Below are 24,832 nucleotides of genomic sequence, written 5' to 3'. Positions count from 1 at the left end.
AACAAAGATGGGCACTGGAAGAGGAATTGCAAAGCTTATCTTGCATCCTTGAAGAACAAGTCTTCAACAGAAGGTATGATCAATGTGATTGAATCAATACTTACAGTTAATAATACTTCCACTTGGATAATTGATTCAGGTGCATCTCACCATGTTTGCACTTCGTTGCAGGACCTAGTGGGAGCAAGGAAGCTTAAAGCTGGAGAAATTTCCCTACGTGTAGGAAATGGCACAAGAGTTGATGCCAAAGCCGTGGGGACTTATATTTTGAAGTTACCATCAGGAGATACATTGGAGTTAAATAATTGTCTTTATCTTCCTATATGTATAAAGAACCTTATCTCCATCTCCATGCTTTTGAAGGATGGTTATAGAGTAGTTTTTGATAAACTAAGTGGTTTTGTATCTATTAATGAACGCATGATATGTCATGCTAATATTATTGATGGTCTCTTTCATCTAGCTTTAGATGGTAGTATTAACTGTATGAAGGAAAATGCTTTGGGATCTAAGAGAACTCGAGAAACGGTTAACCCCATTAAGATGTGGCACCTTAAACTTGGTCATATTAGCCAAGATAGAATTCACAAATTATCCAAAAATGGATACTTAGAGTCATTAGGATCTGATCCTATGCCTACTTGTGAGTCTTGTCTAAAAGGAAAAATGACCAAGTCACATTATGGTGGACAAAGAACAAGAGTTAAAGAACTCCTAGGCCTAATACATACCGATGTATGTGGTCCCATGTCCACTATTAGTAGAGGTGGATTCTCATACTTCATAACCTTTACCGATGATTATTCTCGGTTTGGTTATTTATACCTTATGAAGAACAAATCTGAAGCCTTTGAAAAGTTCAAAGAATTTAAGAATGAAGTTGAGAAACAAACCGACAGAAGTATTAAGGCTCTAAGATCTGATCGAGGAGGTGAATACTTAAGCAATGAGTTTATTGATTATCTCAAACAAGAAGGCATTGTTTCTTCATTAGCTCCTCCTGGAACACCACAACTCAATGGTGTCTCTGAAAGGAGAAATCGAACTTTGTTAGACATGGTTCGTTCCATGATGAGCTATACTGATTTACCTATATCCTTTTGGGGATATGCACTTCAAACAGCAATTTATTTGTTGAATAAAGTGCCTTCCAAGTCCGTCCCTCTTACACCATATGAGATGTGGCATGGGAAGAAACCAAGTCTCAATCATATTAAGATTTGGGGTTGTCCAGCTTATGTCAAAAGACTAGAAGCAGGCAAGCTTGAAGCTAGATCAAGCAAGTGTTTATTTGTGGGATATCCTGAAGATAGTTTAGGATATTATTTCTATCAACCTGAAGAACAAAAGGTGTTTGTTAGCAGGAATGCCACTTTCCTTGAAAGGGACTACGTCCTTGATGGAAATGTTGAGCAAATGGTAGAACTCAAGGAAGTGTCCAACAAGCCACAAACTAACACTCCATTTCCCGTTGAACAACTTCCTGAACCAACTATAACACAAACTCCAAGAATATCTAGTAGGATCCGGATACCTCCCAAGAGGTATGGTTTGTGTCATGAAAGCCTTGGGGAGTTAAATCTCCTTGGTGACAATGAAAACCTGCATGATCCTTCTAGTTATAATGAAGCAATGTCAAACGTTGACTCAAAGAAATGGCAAGAAGCCATGGAATCCGAGATTGACTCTATGAATACCAATCAAGTCTGGACTCTCGTTGACCCTCCACCTGGTATTAGACCAATTGGAAACAAATGGGTCTTCAAGAAAAAGATAGGTTCAGATGGTAAAATAGAAACCTACAAAGCAAGGTTGGTGGCAAAGGGCTATAAGCAAAGAGAGGGCATTGATTATGAAGATACGTTCTCTCCTGTTGCCATGGTTAAATCTATTCGGATATTATTTGCTATAGCTGCTCACTATGATTATGAGATATGGCAAATGGACGTAAAGACTGCCTTTCTGAATGGCAACCTTGAGGAAGACCTTTATATGGATCAACCTGAAGGCTTTACGTCTAAAGATGACATTCATAAAGTGTGTAAGCTTCATAGGTCCATCTATGGACTCAAGCAAGCTTCAAGGAGTTGGAACATCCGTTTTGATGATGCAGTCAAATCTTTTGGTTTCACACAAAACATGGATGAACCTTGTGTTTACAAGAAGGTCAGTGGGAGTGCTGTTGTGTTCCTTGTACTTTATGTAGATGACATCCTACTATTTGGGAATGATGTAGGAATGTTATCTTCAATTAAAGTTTGGTTGTCCAAGACCTTCCTTATGAAGGATCTTGGAGAAGCTGCCTATGTACTAGGAATAAAGATCTATAGAGACAGATCAAAAAGATTAATTGGATTATCTCAATCCTTGTACATAGACAAAGTGCTGAATAGATTTCACATGGAACAATCTAGGAAGGGTTTTCTGCCTGTCAGACATGGCATTCACCTTTCTAAGAAAATGTGCCCACAAACGATTGAGGAAGTGCAAAAGATGAGCAAGATCCCATATGCATCTGCAATAGGGAGCCTCATGTATGCGATGCTATGCACAAGACCTGATATCAGTTATGGCGTAAGCATAACTAGTCGATATCAGTCCAATCCAGGTTTAGAACACTGGAATGCTGTTAAGAATATCCTTAAGTACTTGAGAAGGACTAAAGATTTATTCCTCGTTTATGGAGGTGGTGATTTGCAATCAGAGTTGCAAGTGGAAGCATACACAGACTCAGATTTTCAATCTGATGTGAATGACAGAAAATCCACATCAGGGTTTGTCTTCACCTTGAATGGAGGTGCAGTAAATTGGAGAAGCTGCAAACAAAGCGTTACTGCAGATTCCACTACTGAGGCAGAATACATTGCAGCATCAGAGGCTGCAAAGGAAGCAGTTTGGATGAAAAAGTTCATCACTGAACTTGATGTTGTTCCTACCATTGAGTCACCGATTCCACTTTACTGTGACAACAATGGGGCAATTGCTCAAGCCAAGGAACCAAGGTCTCATCAAAAATCCAAACACATCGAAAGACGTTTCCATATCATAAGGGAGATTGTTAATCGTGGAGACGTTAACATTCTCAAAGTAGCATCTGTTGATAACATATCAGATCCATTCACTAAGCCTTTATCACAAGCAAAGCTAGAACAACATCTTGAGAAGATGGGTGTACGTTTCATGGCTGATTGGGTTTAGTACAAGTGGGAGATTGAAGGAATTGTGTCCTAAAACAATCATTTTGATGTAATTATTATTGTAATTATTATTAATCAAAAGGGCAAGTTTATTGTTCATTGCTTATATTTAATATTTGATTGAACAAGGTCCAAGGAATATGAGTTAAAGAGAAAGTAATCTAAAGAGTTAGATGTGTGAGACCTTTACTCTTTCACACTCTTATCCTAAAAGGTTCCTAGTCATAGGATTATCGCTTGGACATTGATAATCCGGAAAGACTAGCACATACTATGTATGCTCAATATGGAGGATGATATGTCTCTTGTCATTTGTGTAGAGACACTAATACAAGTATGTGGGTGCTCTTAACTTAAAGAGTACACTGAACGCGATCATTAGAGTTCTTGTATGGAGTCTTACTTACATGTCAAACTTGAACTCTAAATTGCAATAATACAAATTAGTCATTTGACCTGAGACACCATAGTTGTCTTATGAGTGAATGGATTATCTCTTGATGATGCAATAATATTGTGTCCCTTAATGGATATAATAGATGCATTCATTGGTATAATCAATTCGGTCATGGAGACATGTGAGTGTACAACAAGGAATCTCTATCCTTAAGTAAATAAGGTGTATGTTCAAAGATGTGATTCAATGAGTCTTTGGCCAAAGCATTGAATGAGATTTAAAAAGGAGTTTTTTAATCACATTCTAAGAATCACATAAGAATGAAAATCACATTAGGGGATTGACATATCAATTCCATACCCCGATGATGTGATTTAGAACATCGTGTTAGAGAAGGACCATATTGTATTGTAATTCCAATTGAATAGGTTCTTTGTCATTCTACATTAACTAGGGTAGTCATGATATGTTGCAAGACGTCACTCATGACTTGTGAAGTCCCCGAGGATTAATAAACATTTATAATCCTAATAACAAGGGAGAATCAAAAATGGAGTTTTTGATTCGTAAACAAAATAGAATGGTTTCTATAAACTTCACTGCCTTGTTAATTAGAACCTAAGAGATCGCACACCATATAAGTGGATCATTGAGATTGTATATGAAGAAGATTAAACAAGAGTTGGTTATGACCAAATAATTAATTAGATTTATTATTTGGACATAATTAGGTTTTTCGGGTAAAACCGAACCTATTGGGCCTAAACGATTGTCGGGCTTTTCGTGTGGACTTGGGCTTCACTAAATGAGATTTAAATGAAAGCCCAAGACACATTTTTAGTGCCCAATAACAAGTATGGACCAGCCAAAATATTGGCTTTATGAAAGTCAATATTTTCTTTTAGTAATTGGAGTTATTTCCTATTATATAAAAGTGAAAGCATGGACAAAGAGAATAAGTGTGTCTCCACATTATTATTTTCAGATTAGAGAGAGAGAAAGAGTGTTCTCTCTTGGTCCATTTTTCAGAAATTAAAGGAAAGAAGAACACTTGCATAATTTCTTCTTTTCTTTCATCTTTCTTCATCTCTTGATTCACTTGGTGAAGATCCTTAGAGGCCATATATTTTTGTGGCTCTACTTGTTACATCAAGGAGAATATTACAAGCACAAGGAGTACAAGAAGGAGTTCTTAATTCAAGGTGCTTCAAGGTGGAGGAAACACACACAAGGAGAGATCAAGGAGAGGAACTTTGGTGGTTCACTTGGATCGGATTAAAATCACGCTCCAAGGGTGAGTAGAACATAAACTCCCTCTTTGTTCTTCCTTACTATGCATGCTATATTTATATACATATCACAATAAGCCAAGATCATGGGTTAAAGGAATGGATTTTATGTTTAGTTAGTAGTTTAATTGTTAAACTAATTCCGCACTAATTAAAAAGTTTTGAAATCCATCCATTCCTTCACTTAGTTCTAAAAGTACTCTCATATCAAAAACACATTTTACTTGTGTAGAGTATGGAAATTAAAGAAAGACTAGTTATCAACTCCTAATAATGAAAGTTCTCTCATCAGAATTTAATTAAGAACATAAATCCTCTCAATTTGTAAGGAAAGTGTTGGCCATTAGTAGTGTATTGTTGGGTGTGTGGATCCGATTCCACATAGGATAAGGATTTGTTAATCCTTGATCAAAGAGGAGTTTTGATTGTTTCCTACCTGCTTACATAATCCTACTTGGTAATGGTTTCTATGTCTATTGGGAATAGGTTTCCAATGTCTTATAGGGTCTAGTTAGATATCCATAAATAGGGGCATAGGTTGTAGTAGTAGATCAAGTCTTTGAAGCATTAAACAGAGAGAGCAAGTGAGGTCTTGAGAGTTGGTGAGAACTTCTTGTGAGAGATTCTTGTATTCTTGTTCTTGTATTCTTCTTCTTCTATAGTGAAACCCAAGCAGCCCGGGGACGTAGGCAAAGTTCTTTGCTGAACCTCGTTAACAAGTTCGTGTTTGTTTTCTCGATCGTTTATCTATATTGTTTTGCACTTGTCTGCTTCCGCAAGAGGAATTTTAGGTCAAATTCCTAACAAAGTGGTATCAGAGCTTAGGCTCTAGAGTGGAAACAATGAGCATAGAAGACGTTGAGAAGAGGGTCGATAAGTTCGACGGTAATGACTTTAGCCTATGGAGGTCACAAATCGAGGACTACTTGAATATGAAGAAACTTGCTAAGACTTTAGAGGGCAAGCTCCCAAAAGATATGAAGGAGGAAGAATTTGTCGAGATGGATAGGATGGCCCTTGGAGCCGTTCAACTATCGCTTTCAAATGATGTACGGAGATTTGTTATCAAGGAGACTACGTTGAAGGGGATGATGGATAGTTTGTCCAACATGTATGAGAAGCCAAATGCCGTTCAACAGTTGTACTTGATGAGGCGGCTGTTCACTTTGAAGATGGGTAAGGGTATATCTGTTCGCCAGCAAGTTGGGATAGTTAGTGATATTATCGAGCAACTAGCATCGGTGGATGTTAAATTCGACGAACACATCAAAGCTTTGGTGTTGTTGACTTCCATGCCTTCAGATTGGGATGCGACTGTGAACTCGATTTGTAGTGGAGCTGGGACTACGAAGAAGCTGAAGTTTAATGATGTGCGTGACATTCTTCTGAATGAAGAGACGCGAAGACAAAATAACCTTGAAGATCCTTCAAGTTCTGCGCTCTCTATAGAAAATAGAGGTAGAACGTTCAACAAGAACTCAAACAACAATCGTGGAAGGTCCAAGTCTAGGGCACCTGGAAAAGGCCGAAGCGTGTCCAAGTCAGGAAAGTGGTCCGATGGGTGTTGGCATTGTGGGAAATCTGGACATGTCAAGAGAGACTGTAACCAGTGGAAGGAGACATTGAAGATGACAAACACAACTGAGTGTGATTCGGATGCACTTGTACTAAGCGTTACTGAAGCACCATTGGAGTCATGGATCGTAGACTCTGGAGCGTCATTTCACTCAACTTCACAACAAGAGCTCATGGTGAATTACCGACGTGGTAATTTTGGCAAAGTGTTTCTTGCTGATGGTGGAGCCTTGGAGATTGTGGGAAGGGGTGATGTGAAGATTTTGCTGACAAATGGTGGAACATGGACCTTGACCAATGTTAGACACATACCGCGGTTAAAGAGGAATTTGATCTCTGTGGGTCAATTGGATGATGAAGGATATCGCACTACCTTTGAGAAAGGTACGTGGAAGGTGTGTAAAGGAGCTATGGTGTTAGCTCGTGGAATCAAGACAGGAACACTTTATACGACCTTGAATATTGTTGCTATTGTTGAGAACAATGAAGGCACTGCGATCGTTGAGAAAAATGAAGATGCATACTTATGGCATCGTAGACTTGGGCATATCAGTGAGAAAGGTATGGGTGTACTTCAGTCGAAGGGTAAACTACATGGTGTGGACTCAGTGAAGATTGGGATTTGTGAAGACTGCATATTTGGGAAGCAAAAGGTTGTTAGTTTCTCAAAGGGTGGCAAGGCACCAAAAGATACAAAACTAGAGTTGGTTCATACTGACGTGTGGGGACCTGCACCGGAGCTTTCGTTAGGTGGCTCAAAGTACTATGTGACTTATATTGATGACTCCACAAGGAAAGTATGGGTTTATTTCTTGAAAAATAAATGGGAAGTATTTGATACTTTCAAGAAGTGGAAGGCGATCGTAGAGAATGAGACCGGGTCGAAGATCAAATGTCTGAGGTCGGATAATGGAGGTGAATACTGTGGTAATGATTTCAAAGAGTATTGTGCAGAGAATGGGATTAGGATGGAGAAGACAATTCCCGGAACTCCACAGCAGAATGGAGTGGCTGAACGCATGAATAGGACTCTGAATGAGCGCGCAAGGAGTATGAGGATACACGCAGGATTGCCAGACATGTTTTGGGCTGATGCGGTTAATACTGCTGCATATTTAATTAACCGTGGACCATCAGTACCATTGAATCATCTCCTACCTAAAGAAAAATAGAGGGGAAAAGAGATAGGCCTATCGCATTTAAGAGTGTTTGGTTGCGTGGCATATGTTCACATTGAGTCCGGTGCGAGAAGCAAGTTGGATCCCAAGTCTCAAAAGTGCATATTCATAGGCTATGGCGGTGACGAGCTTGGCTATAGGTTTTGGGATATGCAGAATAAGAAAGTTGTAAGGAGCAGGAATGTCATCTTTAATGAAGAGGTGATGTACAAGAATAGGCAAGCAGCAGAGCCTAAAAGTCCTATAAGAAAAGATCGGCAGTTTGCAAGGTTGGAAGAATTGTCCAATGAAGATGTGTCTAAGGAAAATCATGGGGAGGAACGACAACAACAAGAAGCTCCTGAGGTTGCACAACCTGAAGAACAAGTTCCTAGTGATGAGCCAGTGACACCTCCTTTTGTGCCAAGAGTATCGTCAAGAAGTACTAAAGGAATACCAGCTGATAAATACTCGCCTTGTGCTAACTATTTGCTGTTAACTGACTGTGGTGAACCCGTGAGTTATGATGAGGCAATGCAACATAAAGATTCTGCTAAGTGGAAGGGTGCCATGCAAGATGAGATGGACTCTCTCATGTCCAACAATACTTGGGAGTTAGCTAAGTTAACAACAGGTAAGAAAGCATTGCATAACAAGTGGATTTACAAAATTAAGCAAGAAGTTGATGGGAGCAAACGTTACAAGGCAAGGTTGGTTGTGAAAGGTTTTCAGCAAAGGGAGGGAATTGACTTTGATGAGATCTTTTCGCCGGTTGTGAAACATACCACAATCCGGGTGGTGCTTGGTTTAGTGGAAGCTGAAGGTCTGTATTTGGAGCAGCTAGACGTCAAGACTGCTTTTCTTCATGGTGATTTGAAGGAGGTCATATACATGAAGCAACCACAAGGTTTTATAGCACCTGGTAAGGAGGACTTGGTATGCAAACTGCAAAAGAGCCTTTATGGCTTGAAACAAGCCCCAAGACAGTGGTATAAGAAGTTTGATGCTTTCATGTGTGGGAGTGGCTACACAAGATGTCAATCCGATCACTGTTGTTACTTCAAGAGGTTAGACAAATCTTATATCATTCTTTTACTGTATGTGGATGATATGTTGATAGCTGGGGAAGACTTCAATGAGATTGAGAAGTTGAAGAAAGAGATGTCAAACCAGTTCGCGATGAAGGATTTGGGTGAGGCGAAGAAAATCTTAGGTATAAAGATTATCCGTGATAAAGTGGCTGGTACTCTGAAGCTTTCACAAGCGGAGTATGTTGAGAATGTGCTTAAGCGATTCAATATGGATGAATCAAAGGCTGTAGGAATACCGTTGGCGGCTCACTTTAAATTGTCCAAGGAACAATCACCCAAGAGCGAAAAAGAGAAAGAATATATGAAGAATGTACCTTATGCATCGGCAGTTGGATGCTTAATGTATGCTATGGTGTGTACTAGACCCGATATTGCTCATGCAGTTGGAGTTGTGAGTAGGTACACGAGTAATCCAGGAAAGCAACATTGGGAGGCTGTGAAGTGGATCATGAGGTATCTTCGGGGTACTATTGATATGTCTCTTTGTTTTAAGAGAGGTAGTGCTGAACTACAAGGATATGTTGATGCAGACTTGGCAGGAGATCATGATACTTGTCGGAGTACTACTGGTTATGTGTACACTGAAGGTGGTGCTGCAGTATCTTGGGTCTCAAATTTGCAAGGGCAAGTGGCCCTGTCTACAATAGAGTCCGAGTATGTAGCAGTCTCAGAGGCTGGTAAGGAGATGGTGTGGCTAAAGGGTCTGTTGGAGGAATTGGGTAAAAAGCAAGAGAATTGTGCATTGTACAGTGATAGTCAAAGTGCAATTCACTTGGCAAAGAACCCTGCTTTTCATTCAAGGACTAAATACATTCCTATGAAGTATCACTACATACGAGAACTCGTGGAGAATGAAGTGCTGCAATTGTTGAAGATTCAAGGAAGTGAGAATCCTGCTGATATGTTGACTAAGTCTGTGTCAATAAGTAAACTGAAGCTGTGCTTAGCTTCAGTTGGTCTCCAAGTTTGAAGAAGGAGATGTTGGTTGTGATAATGGGTTTTGTGTTGGCTATGATTGAAGAGTATTGAAGAATGTTAGCTACTAGCGTAATCGGCTCCAAGTGGAAGATTGTTGGGTGTGTGGATCCGATTCCACATAGGATAAGGATTTGTTAATCCTTGATCAAAGAGGAGTTTTGATTGTTTCCTACCTGCTTACATAATCCTACTTGGTAATGGTTTCTATGTCTATTGGGAATAGGTTTCCAATGTCTTATAGGGTCTAGTTATATATCTATAAATAGGGGCATAGGTTGTAGTAGTAGATCAAGTCTTTGAAGCATTAAACAGAGAGAGCAAGTGAGGTCTTGAGAGTTGGTGAGAACTTCTTGTGAGAGATTCTTGTATTCTTGTTCTTGTATTCTTCTTCTTCTATAGTGAAACCCAAGCAGCCCGGGGACGTAGGCAAAGTTCTTTGCTGAACCTCGTTAACAAGTTCGTGTTTGTTTTCTCGATCGTTTATCTATATTGTTTTGCACTTGTCTGCTTCCGCAAGAGGAATTTTAGGTCAAATTCCTAACATGTATATAGTACTGTTGGATTATCAATCCTTATTTGATGCATTGTGGCCAGTAATATTGATGAATTATGTGAAGGATACGGAAGGGAGAGTACCCTCAATCCCTATGCTTCATTAGCCCGTACTGCTCCCGAAAGATACTTACGGTTAAAAGGAGAGGAGCTCTACCAACTGAGGAGCCAAGTGAAGAAAGCATGAAGGAGTCAAGTGCTTCTTCTATTCTTTTCTCAAGTGAAAGTTCATGATTAATTAACCTACCAATACAAAAAAAAAAAAAAAAAGCGAGTGAGAACTCTCTCTCTCTCTCTCGTTTCAAATAGGACATTGTCTATGGGTTTATAAGGATTTGGGTCACTCCATCCATTGCCAATTGGTTTTGGATGTGAACCTCAGATTACTTTATCATGGTATCAGAGAGGGTTACCCACGTGTGCATGTCTAACGGCCACACTGGCTCCACGTCACCCAAAAGTTGTCCACGTGTATGGCTTGAAAATTCGCCACACGTGCGGGGGCGTGTTGAGAATATATACATCCCACATAGGAAAAATGGGACATTGCCTATGGGTAGGGCTGTCAATGGGTCGTGTCGGGTTGGGTTCGTGTCGGGTCAAGATATTTGTCGTGTCACAAGATACAAACCCAAACCCAACCCATTTAATAATCGTGTCAAAAATTAAAACTCAAACCCAACCTATTTATTAAACGGGTTACCCGTTTCCAACCCGCTTAACCAATTTAATAAATAAGTCGTGTCGTATTAGACAAAATGACTCATTTAAGGGTTAACAATGCGACCCATTTAACTAAAAAAATGAATGAATTTATTAAATTCACTAGAAACTTCACAAGACGAAAAATATAAATAATTATATATAATTCATAAATAATTAAATATAATAATAATAAAACAAAATATTTCAAATTGTCTAATCCTATGATCAAATACTCCTATGTCCAAAATTTCAAAAAAAAAAAATAGCATAATCGGGTTATACGGGTTCACTTCGTTTTGGCAGGTTGACCCGTGGCCGACCCATTTATAAAATGGGTCATAGCGGTTTGACCCACGGCCGACCCGCTTTTTAATCGTGCGGGTTTCAAGTCGTGTTATCGGGTCGTGTCGGAATTGACAGCCCTACCTATGAGTTTATAAGGGTTTGGGCCACTCCATCCATTGCCAATTGGTTTTGGATGTGAACCCCAGATTAATTACTTTATCAGTTTCTCCTACGGTGGCAAACCCTAGGGTTTGATATGCCGATTTCGTTGGCCCGCGTTGCTGGGTTTTGTGGTGCCTAGCCGCCGAGTCCTCTGCACTCCTATGTTCAAACCTTTGGTTGTTGCACTCATCCCTAAACTGTTGTGCATGGGTTGGATATGGTTCGTGTAGTCCTTAGACAGGGTGATCGGTGGTGGTTGCTTAGTGGTTTAGGGAAGCTTATTAGAATTTGGGAGCCCGGATCCGGCCTCTCCTCCTCATGGCGGCATACACAAGTGGCCCATCTCAGAGGTAAAGAGTTAGTTTTGGGGATGTGCACAGGTGAAGACCCCCGAGATGGACTACCTTGTTTTCAAACATTTGATCTGATGCACGGGTGTTCTCGCAGTCAGGTCTTTGTCAAATTTCGTGTAGGTTCCCGTTTCGGGATCCGCATCTTTTTATAGTCCTTATTCCAAGCAATCTCTACTACACTCGGTTTGGATCCCGGCTTACACCCTTGTCAGCTTGAGGCAGCAGTTTGCTGGTGGCGGTGAAGGCTTGTTTGGAGGTTTAGGTGCCTGAGAAAAACATGGGTGTGAGCCTGCACTTGTGTTGGGGCTATTAGTGGGTTTATGTGGTTTGTGGTACTTCAGCCCACACATTGTTGGATCCAAATTTGGGATCCAGAAGGATTATACAAAGAAATCTGGGCTCCAGTGAGTTGGGACTCGGGTTTTTGGTCCGGGTATAAAATTGGAGTTACTGCTTGACTTTCTCGCCTTTAACTCTAGTATTGTCAGGTTATTAGACCATCTCCAATGGTTATGTCATTTGCCAGATGGACACTCCAACAACTAATTTTGACATGTTATTTTCTTCCAACCCTTATGTCAAATCTGACGTGGAAATAACATATTCACTTGGTCTGTCAAATTTGACAGAGGCAACCTCATCTGTCTTTTATTTTTTATTGTTTCTCTCTCCTTCTCCGATCCATCTTTCCTTCTCTTCTCTCTCTCGTTCTTCCTACCCATCTAAGTCTATTCTCTCTCCTTCTCTCTCTCTCCTTCTCCCTCGTTTCTTCTCTTCTCTATTGTTCTTCCTACCCAGACCAAAATCTTCAGATTCCTACCCAGATCTCTTCTCACCATGAATAGACCAAAACCTCTACGTCCCAAACCTCAACACGAGTACCTCCTTCTCACCATGGATGAGTTCGATTTCGACTAGAAAATCATAAGAGAATAACAAACATACCAAAACTCTCTCTCTTTCATCTTACCCAGACCAAAGCAACTCATTCATGAATCCTAGCCTTCTTGTATCTCTATTTACCCAATTACGCAGAAGATGGAAACAAAACTGTGAGAGGATAAATTTTTGTCTCAGTGATTTGAAGATGGTGGGTGGTATGTTACAGGTAGAAAATCTCAGCATTTGATTATAGAAAGAAAGATTGATTAATGGGTAGTTGGGTGCCACTTGATTACAGAGAGAAAGAAAAGAAAGAAGATATATAGTGAAAGAAACAGAAGAAGCAGAGATAGAGATGAGGATGCCCGATCTATTTGCAATTTTATTTTGACAAAAAATGGCTTGAGCTTGTTAAGATCAACCTCTCGAATGACGTCAAGATCAATCCTCTCATAGACAACTTTCTTCCAGAGATAGCAGTTAAGAAGCTCCTTTTCGGTTGGATGGAACCGAAAGCCTGGAGGGACCTGAGACTGACCATTTATAGATAGATTCATGTGATCCTCTGCAGACATTTGCAGCTAGTAGGTAGCTTAGCCAACAGGAACCCAGAAAATAAAAACCAAACTAATGTGCAGAGAGAATGAGAGAGAGAGAGAATTCTACAAGCCAAAACAAAATAGATAGAATAGAATATATTAAAATAACAAACAATTTTGACTTATTGGTTGGAGTAAGATTAGCAAAAAAATGAAGGTTGCCATGTCACATGTCAAATTCGAATTTGACACAAGCCAAAAGAAATATCCATTGGAGATGCTCTTAGTTACTTAGAGCATCTCCAATGGCCTTTTCTTTTGGTTTGGGTCAAATTTGAATTTGACATATGACATGGCAAATTTGATATAACAACATTTTGACATCCTTTAAACTCCAATGGTTATGTCAAATTTGAATATTACTTTAATATATAAAATTCTATTTATGTTGTTTTTCCTTTTTTTTTTTATCTTGTAAATCAATTGAGATGCAATTGGGATTATGAGACATTTGAGATATGGGAATACATATAATCAAAACATAAACAGCTTTTCAACATAAACATCAAGTGCATCGCTGGAAACCAACGAACTGATCCAAACAAAAAAATCTATAAGGCTTTCATGACGTGAAACTTTGTTCTCCAGTCTATTCTGTCTTCACCAAGCTCACCAGCATTGAATGTCTGACCACAATGCAACATGACAGCAAATTGAACTGTAACTTAACTGATAGTGGTTCATCTCTTCTGGATGCTTAAGGAATAAATCCTTAATTCCCAACAATGTGTCTACAGAAAGAGATAAAACTTAGAATGTTAGAATCAAAAGCAGATACAATAGAAGAAAAATGTGGCAGATATACTTCCTAAAGACACAAGTATTGGAAAGAAGGTAACTTATTCAAATTGAACACAGTCAATACAAAATGAATGTGCATAATAATATTACTTTAAAATATAGCAGACAAATTTTGGCCAAATAATTGCAAATGAATGAAGGTTGGTGTTTATGCACCATATTTGGGGCTATATTTGTCCCTTTCACAGTTAATTGGGTATCACAAGAGTGTGTTAATGGTCTACTGCTGGATGAAATGGCAACTTTGCAACAGAAGTCAAATAAGAAATCATGCTTTCTTTATTCCTTCTGTACTGCGTGATTGTTTGGATGATGCCCCTCAGCATCCATATTCCTTACTAAACAATTTTCTCACTAACAACAAACAGACACACATGCTTTCCCACATTCCATCACCCAAAACCGTGATTTTATCAACTCTAGCTAGCCACATTAACAAGTAAAACAAATATGCATTGTTCTATATGTGTTCCAGAATCAGTGACCCTAATTGTCATATTAATCAGTCAAATCAAGAAAATATTAACCCAAAATCCAAACTACAATTTCTAATGGTCATGAGATCATGTGAATGGTGTTTGTGCGTATGTGCCCAATATCACCTGCAAAGAGCTTGTGTCTGAACTAACAGACAGCCAACTAAAGATATCTCTTTCTTTGAAGAAAACAAAATGTATTGATTGTAGTAGTAGTGGAGCCAACTACAATTATCCATTTAATAATCAAAGTGTATTGAAGAAGCCAAATGAATGAAATACCAAAAAGATATCATAAAGAAAGAAACCCCAACCTTTTGCTTCCTTAGCCTTTCATTTTCCTCCTCCAGACGTGAAACTTTGTTCTCCAGTTCGTTTGTATAAGCCTGTTGCAACTCTCTCTTTTCAGATGAAAGTAACAAAAGAAAAGCACAGGTGGAATCTAAGATCAATAATAAAAGAATGAAAACTAGACCTGCTTCCTTGCACGTGAATGAGCAGCAGATTCCCGGTTCTTTATCATTCTCTTCTGCCATCTTAACCACCAGAATTAGGCATATACGGGTGTTAATCATATGCATTAAATTTGTTTTACCCTTTCTTTGGCTGCTGAAAAGAAAACTCAATTGAAACTTATGCTGCACTCACTCACAAATACCATGTCACTTAACTTGATTTTAATTCAACCTCTTTTTATTTTTTATCTGAAACATGGCATTTTGAGTTTTCAATCATTCCATCATGTTTTGCATATAAGTAGATACAGTCAACTATTGTTGAAAGTTCAACCATCATGAAAGTTCAGATAAAAACCACCAGCACAAAGCATTACAACATTTACAATTATTGTTGAAAGTTAATACCTGTCTGATGACATCATTAAGACCAGGACAAATTGTGACATGAAAACTCTTGGAGCAAATGGTGCTAAGTTGACAAGGGTCCTTCAGTTTATAATATACTACTGAAATGTCCATTGTTTGAGACACGGATATTTTCCAATCTGCTCTTGAAGGTCAGTAAAGCTTCAGCTATAGGTTTCAGAAAAAGTAAAAAGAACATGTTATTAGTCAGTATTCTTCTATAGCAACTACAACCATAATCAAGGAAAGATAAATTACTTAAGGATTGGATTGAAAGAAAAAGGAACTAACTTTCAGCATAGATAATAAACATCTGAGCCATCAAGATGCTTGGAAAGTACATCAATTGGCTTGATACGCCCTTCAAGCAATCTGATCTCTGACATCATTTTGCTTTGATCAAAGTGGAACTATCACCAGGCACAACAAAAGCGGTATAACATGTTAACTTATACAAGAGCATTCAAAGTTCACAGCAAAAAGAAGGGTATATAAATAGAATACCTCTTCTTCTTTTTTCACCCAGTCTTGGAACTCAGCCCGAGAGCGTTCTCTGGCAAGCAGCGCCTGCAGAAAGAAATGAAAGGTGCATAACAAAACTATAATGATATCAACCAATAAGGTAAGAAGAAATGACAATAGCAAAAATATTATTCCCGATGGCAAAATGCACACCGATTCATTATGCCAACATTTTCAAGAGAAAAGTTCTTGGCATACCAGGCAATAAACTTACCATTTCTTCCTCATGTTGAGCTTTTTCAAGTGCTCTTTCCTCCCTTCTCTTCTTAACCTTTTCTATCTTAGCCTGCATAATGAACTTAAACATATTAGAATTTCAAGTAAGCAAAACAGAAAAGGTTGGGAATTAACAAAAGTATGTGGCATGGCATGAGCTGATGGAGATACTTCAAATACACTGCCAAGTACCACCTCAGATGTGTATATCACACAGGTATCTGGAATAAATTAACTAGATATGTAAAGACACTGAAACAACCTCCCAACCCACCTAGCTTATATGAGGTTCTCCCGGCCCTGTCCTGGATAAAGGACTAATTGCTTTAGAACAAGCTACACACAGACACACATGTATACAAGAACCAACCCTCTAAGGGAAATAACTTCTTCATGAACAAGATTTTCAGCAAAATAATCATTGTAGAGTGTTTCCTGACCTTGCAATCGTTGTCTATCTTTATATATGCAACCAGGAATTGAGCCCCGGCGTCTTCTTCTTCCCTTCTCTTGTAGAGCAGCAATCTCCAGATTCATCAATTCTTCGTCTGATGATGAATTGGCAAGATCCCAAAATTCCTCATCTGCAGCATCTGAAGATGAATCTGATAAATTTTGATCCATGTTCCTAATATTCAAGAAGAGAAAAGAAACTTGAAGAGAGGAAAGCTTGAATTTCTGGGTGAGAGGAGAGGAAGAAAAACGTGAAAGGGAAAGAGAGTGAGAGAGAGAGATAGAAACAAATAATAAAAAAATAAATGACAGAAACGGAGGAAGCTGTCAAATTTGACAGAGAAGACTCTTATGTCAAATCCACGTGTAAAAGGCAAATGGGTTGGAGATTAGTTTGGTTGGTCAAAAGTTGACGTTGGGTATCCATCTGGCAAAAGACACATCTGTTGGAGATGGTCTTAGTGCTTCATTTCATGGTGATGTTTTTTTAGGTTGCTGCCTAGACATGGCTCAATATTGACATAGCATGTGAGAGTGAGTTATGATGTAATGCTACCTATATTTTTAATGGATTGACATCCACTCCTTAAAAAAAAAAATAAATAAATAAATAAAAAAATGTGAAAGTTTTTTAAAATATTGAAAAAAAAAAAATCAATCTCATTTCATATCATGCATTTAGATAAAATAACAAAACTACTAAAAGTTCGTAGCTAGCAAAGAAAATAAACAAATGATCTTAAAACAAATAAAGTTACCATACTCGAGTTGCATCTGACTAAAGTATGACAGTGTTTAGGTTAGGGGTCATCATTTGGCGGTGGGCCCAAAAGCCCATGGGGCCCGCCCGGCCCAGTGGGCAAAAGCTCAGCCCGGCCCGCAACAAAGCCCATTTTGGCCCTGCCCATTTGGGAACAAGGCAGGGTTAGGGCGGAGGGTTCAAAGTCAAGGCCCGAACCATTATATGCCCATTAAAGCCCGCCCGACCTGGCCTTATAAGCCCAGTCCAAAAACTCATTCAATTCTAGTATTAGTATTTTTTTATGTAGTTATATTGAACTAATTATTGCATTAGACCATATTTTCCTTTAATTTTGTGTTTTAATTTGTTCAATCGTTAACATATCATAATTCTTTCGTAGCTTTTTGTATTTTTTTTTAACAAAAGAATATGACATATAAATATAATGTGCATGGCCCGGTCCTGCCCTAAAAAGCTCGTAAAGCCCTGGGCCTCGATTTTTAAGAGAAGCCCAGCCTGAAATATTTTTTTATATATGTTGTGACCCTGCCCTGCCCATTGACAACCCCTAGTTTTAGGGGAATGAATAAATTCATTAATTAAAAAATCATGACGGTCCGTACGAGGTCAATATACACTTCAAAAGAATTTTGATAAGCCAATCGTAAAATATCGACAAAACAAAACACTTGGGTTTCTTTCATTATGTTGTTGCCTAACCTTGTGGTTCTCTCTCAAAAAAAAAAAAAAAAAAAAACCTTGTGGTTCTCAGATCGAAGGCATAAAACTTTAAAATATTTGATTTATAAACAAGAAATTTTACTGAGTGTTTCACATGTCACCGCCGATCAAGATCATGGTGGTTGAGATCTCCACCGATCACATATTTGATTTATCTAGATAGGTTTTTTTTTTTTTTTTTATGTTTACTGAGTGTTTCACATGTCACCGCCGATCAAGATCATGGTGGTTGAGATCTCCACCGATCACATATTTGATTTATCTAGATAGGTTTTTTTTTTTTTTTTTTTATTGGGGGAAAATTTAGATTATACAAGTTTTAAAAAAGTCGAGACATTTAAATATTAAAAAAAAAGATCTGAATAGACGCAGGCAATTTCAAATGAACATGTTGTCTAGAAAAAAGTTGTTTTTAAATATAATTAATTAAAAACTCAAACGATCTTGCTGCCCACTCTGTTGCTCGTGAGGCTTTGAAAGTTTCAAGCATAACTTTCTGGAAAGAAGTAGGCCCTCCATGGCTAAATGAGATTGTAATAGAAGAATTATCTCATTAGTGTTAGGGGTGCATGTGGTTCTCAGTATGTTTGAGGCTACTTTACCCGTTCGGATGTATTGTCCACCAATTTTATGAATAAAATGCTATTCCCAATCAAAAAAGATGCAGAAAATCTAACAAATTAACAACACGTAAGCTAAAAGGATAGAAGAGGGGGTTAAACTTATCCATTGTATAACAACATATATCTGTCACAACTGGATCGATCACAACTGAAATTGCAATTCACCAACCTTAAAACCCTAACACGTACACGAACCTAATAATTACCGATACATCGTTGCATAACGATTCAACAAATCAACGGTTATTGCAACTTAATCAGATTTTGCGCATTGACCGGTTCCTATTGAAAAACAAGACTATGGATTAGGGATGTATATATACTAAAGCCCCATTAAGCCTAGAATATACAAAAACAGTTATGGCATTCCGATTAGGCATAACCCTCCTACTTGTTCTGGTCTGCACTGCTGTGACAAGCAGTAGAGCTGCCAACTCACAGCACCGTGACACTTCTTCCCTCCACCGGAGCAGTTTTCCGGCAGGTTTCGTGTTCGGGACAGCTTCATCGGCTTACCAGGTATGATTTGAACTAAACCCTAGCCCTATGTTATAGATTGGGTTTTCATTTTGGCCCTCTAATTTACTGAGAATCAGACCGTATTCAATTGTGACAATGTAATCTCGATTTTTTATTGAATTGATCATTTATGTAGTTCCTCTGCGTTCGGACTTTGTAGTATGAAGGTGCTGCAAATGAAGGTGGTAGAGGTCCAAGTATATGGGACACATACACTCGCAAGTATCCCGGTAAGTCTTTCTTATCCTACTTCATTTTCTTCTCAAATCATAACTTCAAAAAGCTTCGGGATATCTTTCATTAATTTATGATTATGAAAATTTTCCTATCTTTAATCACTGTCCCTAATCATAAAATATTTATACCCTTTCTACTAAACTATCTTCTTCTTTTTTTCCCTTCTTTTTTTTATGGGAAAAAAAAAAAAAAAAAAAAACAGAGAAGATTCACGACCACAGTACTGGAGATGTGGCTATTGATGAGTATCATCGCTATAAGGTACAAGTATACGTTCCCTATGGATAATTCTATGTAAGGAATTAAAAAGAACAGCATTGGTTATTTCTGGCATACTTACCTTTTTGTAATTTTGTATATGCAGGAAGATATCCGGATTATGAAAGACATGGGGCTTGATGCTTACAGGTTTTCAATTTCATGGTCAAGATTGTTACCAAGTAAGACACTAAGTGATTATATATAGATATCTTATTGTTGTTGTAATGCATTACTAAACTTTTTTTTCTCTAATTTCTGAAAAAAAAAAAAAAAATGGGCTCAGATGGAAAGCTGAGTGGATGTGTGAACAAGGAAGGAATCAAATATTATAACAACCTCATCAACGAGCTTATAGCCAATGGTAGTACTCGTAATATTACATTCTCAGTTTTGTTTTTGGGGGTCTGGAGTATATTTGCAATTCTTGTACTTGAATACATATAAATTTTTCTTTGGTCGACTACTTGAATATTGCAGGTCTTGTACCCTATGTTACACTCTTTCATTGGGATACCCCTCAAGCTTTGGAAGATGAATTCGGTGGCTTCCTTAGCCCTAAAATTGTGTAAGTGAAAATAATAATACTAGTGTATTATTACTTTCTAAATTTGAACAGAAAATATTAGTTAATCGACTCTTTTAAGCAATTTTTGTTGATGTGGATCTTCTCCAAATCGATAAGAATGTCGTTTAGGCTAAGAAATTATAATTCAGATTATAAACTGGTATAACCTGCAGGGACCATTTCAAGGACTATGCAAATCTCTGCTATAAAGAATTTGGTGACAGAGTTAAGCACTGGATCACGTTAAATGAGCCATGGAGCTACTCCAATGGTGGTTATGTGATTGGAACATTTGCACCAACCCGATGTTCTGATTGGCAAAACCTAAATTGCACGGGTGGAGATTCAGGGACTGAGCCATACTTGGCGTCACATTACCAACTTCTAGCTCATGCAGCCGCCGTAAAATTGTACAGAGACAAATATCAGGTTTTTCATGGAAAGTTTTAAGTCGGATCAATCAACTAATTGTTTTTCTCTTTGTTTTAAAATTATTTTTGAATATACAGGCATCACAGAAGGGCGTGATTGGAATAACACTACTATCATATTGGTTCGTGCCATATTCTGATGCAAAGTGGGATGTAGATGCTGCAGAACGTGCATTGGATTTTATGTATGGATGGTATGTAGCTAATTAGTTACTCTAGCTAACAAGTCCACAGTTAAAATAAATAGATAATCGAAATTACTTCTTTTTGATAGTGTTTGGCAGAAAGAGTATATTCAAACCGCTCTTCTATGTTCTTCTAGGTTTATGGACCCCCTAATTAATGGAGACTATCCACGCAGCATGCGATATCTTGTTGCAGACCGATTACCCAAATTCACAAAAGAAGAATCCAAGTTGCTTAAGGGTTCATTTGATTTTATTGGAGTAAACTACTACACTGCTAACTTTGCAGCCTACAAGGCACCTTGTTTTAATGCTGCTCATCCTAATGCGAATAACCCAAGCTACACTACAGACGCTCTCGTTAATCTTTCAGGTCAGTAGAAATTTAAGCTTTTAATCTTAGTATGTCATGTCCAGAGTAGTCGATGGTACTGTACGTGTTAACTACAAACGTGCAATATATATATTCTAACAAAGCTGAACGTTGTGGCAGTCGAGCGTGATGGTGTTCCTATTGGTCCAAAGGTGTGTACCAAGTTGATCAACGGAATCAACCTTGATCTAATTATTATCATACGAATTTTCACATAATATTTTAATTAAATTTTGCAGACTGCTTTGGATTGGCTCTATATTTATCCAGAAGGATTTCGAGAGCTCTTGCTCTACACAAAGAACAAGTATAATGATCCAGTTATCTACATCACTGAAAATGGTAATTAGTTTTGAAATGATTTTCAATCTTTCTGTCATTCTAATCGAATTGCTATTTTACTACTATCTGAGGCTCAGTAATTAATAAACATTTCTTGTTGCTATTGAAGGAGTTAATGAGCTGAACGATCCCGGATTATCGCTTGAGGAAGCCCTAACCGATAATCATAGAATTGACTATTACGATGCCCATCTCAGTTATCTTCTTTCAGCAATCAAGTAAGTGCTTAAGTTGAAGAGTGATTATTAATTCTTTGGTGATGAATGTTATTTGATAATTTGATTCATATATCCTTGAACAGGGACGGGGTTAAGGTGAAAGGATATTTTGCGTGGTCATTGTTTGATAACTTTGAATGGAATACGGGTTACACTTGTAGATTCGGCCTCAACTTTATAGATTACAAAAATGGACTCAAACGATACCCTAAACTCTCAGCTGGCTGGTTCAAGAAGTTTCTTCAAAAGTGTGTCGAGTTAGACGCAATTTCCTCTCGCAAATTTCAATCAATGTAAATCACTAGAATGAGACCGAGATCGATGCAGACTCCACTTTGTATGTTGGTTCGTCTCTCTTCATATTTCAAAGATTCATGTTAAGGAATTCAATTCTCTCATTATCTTTCTTTTCTTGTTGAAAATCTACGATATGTGTTCACGATGAAAGTTAATGTGTATATCTATATCATACTTAGGACACTAGGACAGTGTGTATATGTACGGTCTCTTTAAATCCACTAAATTAAAGGTAGTTTCGTGCAAGCCAAAATCGCTGTATTTGCTGGCTTGTACCAAAAATCAAGTCCACCGATCATTGGCTCGTAACTTACTTTGCAATCGATCGATTCAAGCTCAATTTTTCAACATAATTTCTCAATATGCAGAAACTTAAGCACACAATTTTGTTTTCCTTCTCTTGGGGGAACGTGTTTGTTGCTTAAGAATTGTCTTTTGTTCAGCTAAAAGCAACCGAGAATCTAACTTTTTGGTCTCATTTAGTTCATAATTGGAGTATTGGAAAAGAAAACTTAGTCATTTTTTTTGCATGGGATGCAAAGTGAAAAGAATTAATACTTTCTAGAAGGAAGAGAGAATATGAGGGAAAGTAGTTTCTTCCATACTACTAAGCGATTCATTTCCCCCCCTCTTTCCTTTCATCTACAACTCACTTTTCATTATTTTGTTAAATTAATTACAAACTTTTAACAACCTTCCTGATAATTTTCTTATGTTATCAAACACCGGAATGAAAGTGAGAGAGTATTCAGTGCACCAACGTGCATTTGCACCAACAGGAATGAACGGTTGAATAACATAAAGTACATTTTTTAGTTATTAAAAAAAAGGTTACCTATATCTATAGATCTACTAGAATTGTTGATTCACTTGCACCGTCGGTGCGTAGAAAAAATTTTCAATGAAAGTTTATGAAAAATTTAATTTCCCATTGTGTGGAAAAGATAAAGAATTACTTTCCTTTTAGCTTGATACATTATTAAAGAAAGAAAAGAAAATAATTTGTTTGGTGCTCACTCTCCTGATTCATGTGTCTTATTGCAATGTCTTTATATCATATACATGTAATTAGGAAAAAGACAAAAGAAAAAAGGGGAATGTACATATTACTATCTTTCACCCTTCTCTGAATTGATGCATGTGCATAGTACTTTGCCCATATTATATCGGTCCTGACCTATTCAAGAAGTATGGCATGGGACAAAGCATACATGTACGTCCATACATCTATAATATGACGCGAGAAAGTGTCTGTATGCCGAGGCATCGAGTAGTTCTTTTAAATGGTTATATGGGATTTTATGTAAGAGCAGTGTACGTTGTGTTCGATTGTTACTGATAACGGTGATGAGACGCACCAAAGTACATAATAATATAAATGTCTTTGTGTGTGGCTTAGGTAGAGGACAACTCAAAAACTTCTTGAGGGATGTCATCTTCACAAGTTTTTTTTTTTATCCACCGGAAAAGAATATGCCGCTTTGCTCTACTTTGTAATAGAGAATTTGATAGGTTAAATTTAATAGCAATGATAAAATAATATAATATGAGCTTCACATCCAAAATCAATTGGTAATGAATGAAGTGACCAAAATTCTTACATATTCATATGTAATGTCCCATTTTCCTATATAAAATTTCATACTCTCAACAAATTAGAGAAAATTTTACAAAGAGTACCCGAACTAAGGTTCATTCTAAATTTTGGTACCCGACTATTCAAAACTATCACATTGGTACCCGATGTTTGAAGTCCGACCCAATAATTATACACGCCGTTATTAACGGTGTTAGGTAGCACATTTTTTAGGGATATTTTAGTCACTTTATGTCTTAATCTAATTTTTTTTTAATTAAAAAAAATTTATGAGACCAATTTTTTTTTTTTAATTAATCCAATATTTTGGCCTAATGCTGCACCAACATACGCACACTCAAACCCACCCATGCCGTCTTCATCACCCACGGCCTCCACCCCAACAACTACAGCGTCGGCAAACTCATTGCCTTCTGCGTGCTCTCCGGCTTCGACAATCTCTGATATGCCTCTCTCCCCTTCAACCAAGTCCAAACCCCCAACACCTACATGTACGACACCCTAATCAGAGCCCACTCCACCAAAATCACATACCAATTTCCCCACTTCCTCCGCCTCCTCCACCACCACTAACCCAAACCGTAACCCAAGAAATCCCAACAATCGATGGAATCGCAGTTCACAAACACAATAAACTACCCAATCCTTCACGAATTTTATCAATTTCTCTCTGAAATTCGTAAACACTGTTGTGCGCGCGCACACACACACACATAGAGAGAGAGAGAAAGAGAGAGAGAGAGAGGTGAACAGTGAGGGAGTACAGGCCGGCCCCAAAAACAGACAAGGTCTTCTCCAGAATCCGGCTCTTCCCTTCCGAGAGCAACAAGCTTTTTGCTCAAGACTAAGGTTCTATGGACTCTGATGGGTCTGACAATCGGGGAAAGCCTTCTTCTTTCGCTAAAACTCTGACCCAGTCCAACCCCAACAATGGCGGTGGCTTCTCCGTCCCGAGGTACTGCACAGAGACCATTTTCCCGAGGCTCGACTACTCCATCGACCCACCGGTGCAGACGACCGGCATTTACTGCGCCAGAATCCGGCACCCTCACCGGCATTTGCTAATGACCGGGTGGAGCACGTTCGTGAACCAGAGGAAGATCGTCGCCGGCGACTCGATTGTGTTCCAGCGAGCCGAAAACGGCAAC

At 38.2% G+C, this 24,832-nt stretch overlaps 2 protein-coding genes and 1 long non-coding RNA gene across 7 annotated transcripts; 2 read left to right on the top strand and 1 right to left on the bottom strand.

Moving 5' to 3' along the window:
- Positions 1 to 2,335: 2,335 nt before the first annotated feature.
- On the top strand, positions 2,336 to 3,349 carry LOC133730140 (secreted RxLR effector protein 161-like). The gene has a single exon (XM_062157795.1). The coding sequence runs from the start codon at positions 2,401 to 2,403 to the stop codon at positions 3,196 to 3,198; it is 798 nt and encodes a 265-aa protein (XP_062013779.1). The 5' UTR covers positions 2,336 to 2,400; the 3' UTR covers positions 3,199 to 3,349.
- A 9,648-nt stretch (positions 3,350 to 12,997) lies between these two features.
- Positions 12,998 to 16,837, bottom strand: LOC133729655 (uncharacterized). 4 transcript variants are annotated; one of them, XR_009856446.1, is made up of 8 exons: positions 16,541 to 16,837; positions 16,099 to 16,170; positions 15,867 to 15,929; positions 15,654 to 15,772; positions 15,363 to 15,530; positions 14,975 to 15,108; positions 14,814 to 14,885; positions 12,998 to 13,953 (listed from the first exon to the last, which is right to left on the bottom strand). It is a non-coding gene; the product is annotated as an uncharacterized LOC133729655 (long non-coding RNA). The 4 variants fall into 4 exon arrangements; XR_009856447.1 differs by having other exon boundaries at positions 14,975 to 15,028; XR_009856445.1 differs by having other exon boundaries at positions 12,999 to 13,953; positions 14,975 to 15,105.
- Positions 16,838 to 18,857: 2,020 nt separating this feature from the next.
- Positions 18,858 to 22,196, top strand: LOC133729652 (beta-glucosidase 12-like). 2 transcript variants are annotated; one of them, XM_062157218.1, is made up of 13 exons: positions 18,858 to 19,178; positions 19,339 to 19,408; positions 19,618 to 19,676; positions 19,780 to 19,855; positions 19,960 to 20,037; positions 20,154 to 20,241; positions 20,415 to 20,670; positions 20,751 to 20,866; positions 20,995 to 21,230; positions 21,351 to 21,382; positions 21,470 to 21,572; positions 21,682 to 21,790; positions 21,874 to 22,196. In XM_062157218.1, the coding sequence occupies exons 1-13, from the start codon at positions 19,020 to 19,022 to the stop codon at positions 22,085 to 22,087; spliced, it is 1,596 nt and encodes a 531-aa protein (XP_062013202.1). In that variant the 5' UTR covers positions 18,858 to 19,019; the 3' UTR covers positions 22,088 to 22,196. The 2 variants fall into 2 exon arrangements, with proteins under 2 accessions (XP_062013202.1, XP_062013203.1); XM_062157219.1 differs by having other exon boundaries at positions 19,039 to 19,178; positions 19,315 to 19,408.
- The last annotated feature ends 2,636 nt before the right edge of the window (positions 22,197 to 24,832 follow it).

The sequence above is a fragment of the Rosa rugosa genome, chromosome 2 (genome assembly GCF_958449725.1).
Source record: "Rosa rugosa chromosome 2, drRosRugo1.1, whole genome shotgun sequence".
Taxonomy (NCBI): Eukaryota; Viridiplantae; Streptophyta; class Magnoliopsida; order Rosales; family Rosaceae; genus Rosa; species Rosa rugosa.
This window is presented reverse-complemented; position numbering and strand designations above follow the sequence as displayed.

Excerpts from the sequence above, each read along its gene's own strand:
- LOC133729652 (XM_062157218.1), top strand. The coding sequence starts at position 19,020 with ATGGCATTCCGATTAGGCATAACCCTCCTACTTGTTCTGGTCTGCACT. Across the intron at positions 19,856-19,959 it reads ATGGTCAAGATTGTTACCAA|ATGGAAAGCTGAGTGGATGT; the intron begins GTAAGACACTAA and ends AAATGGGCTCAG. Across the intron at positions 21,383-21,469 it reads GTGTTCCTATTGGTCCAAAG|ACTGCTTTGGATTGGCTCTA; the intron begins GTGTGTACCAAG and ends TAAATTTTGCAG.
- LOC133730140 (XM_062157795.1), top strand. The coding sequence starts at position 2,401 with ATGGAACAATCTAGGAAGGGTTTTCTGCCTGTCAGACATGGCATTCAC.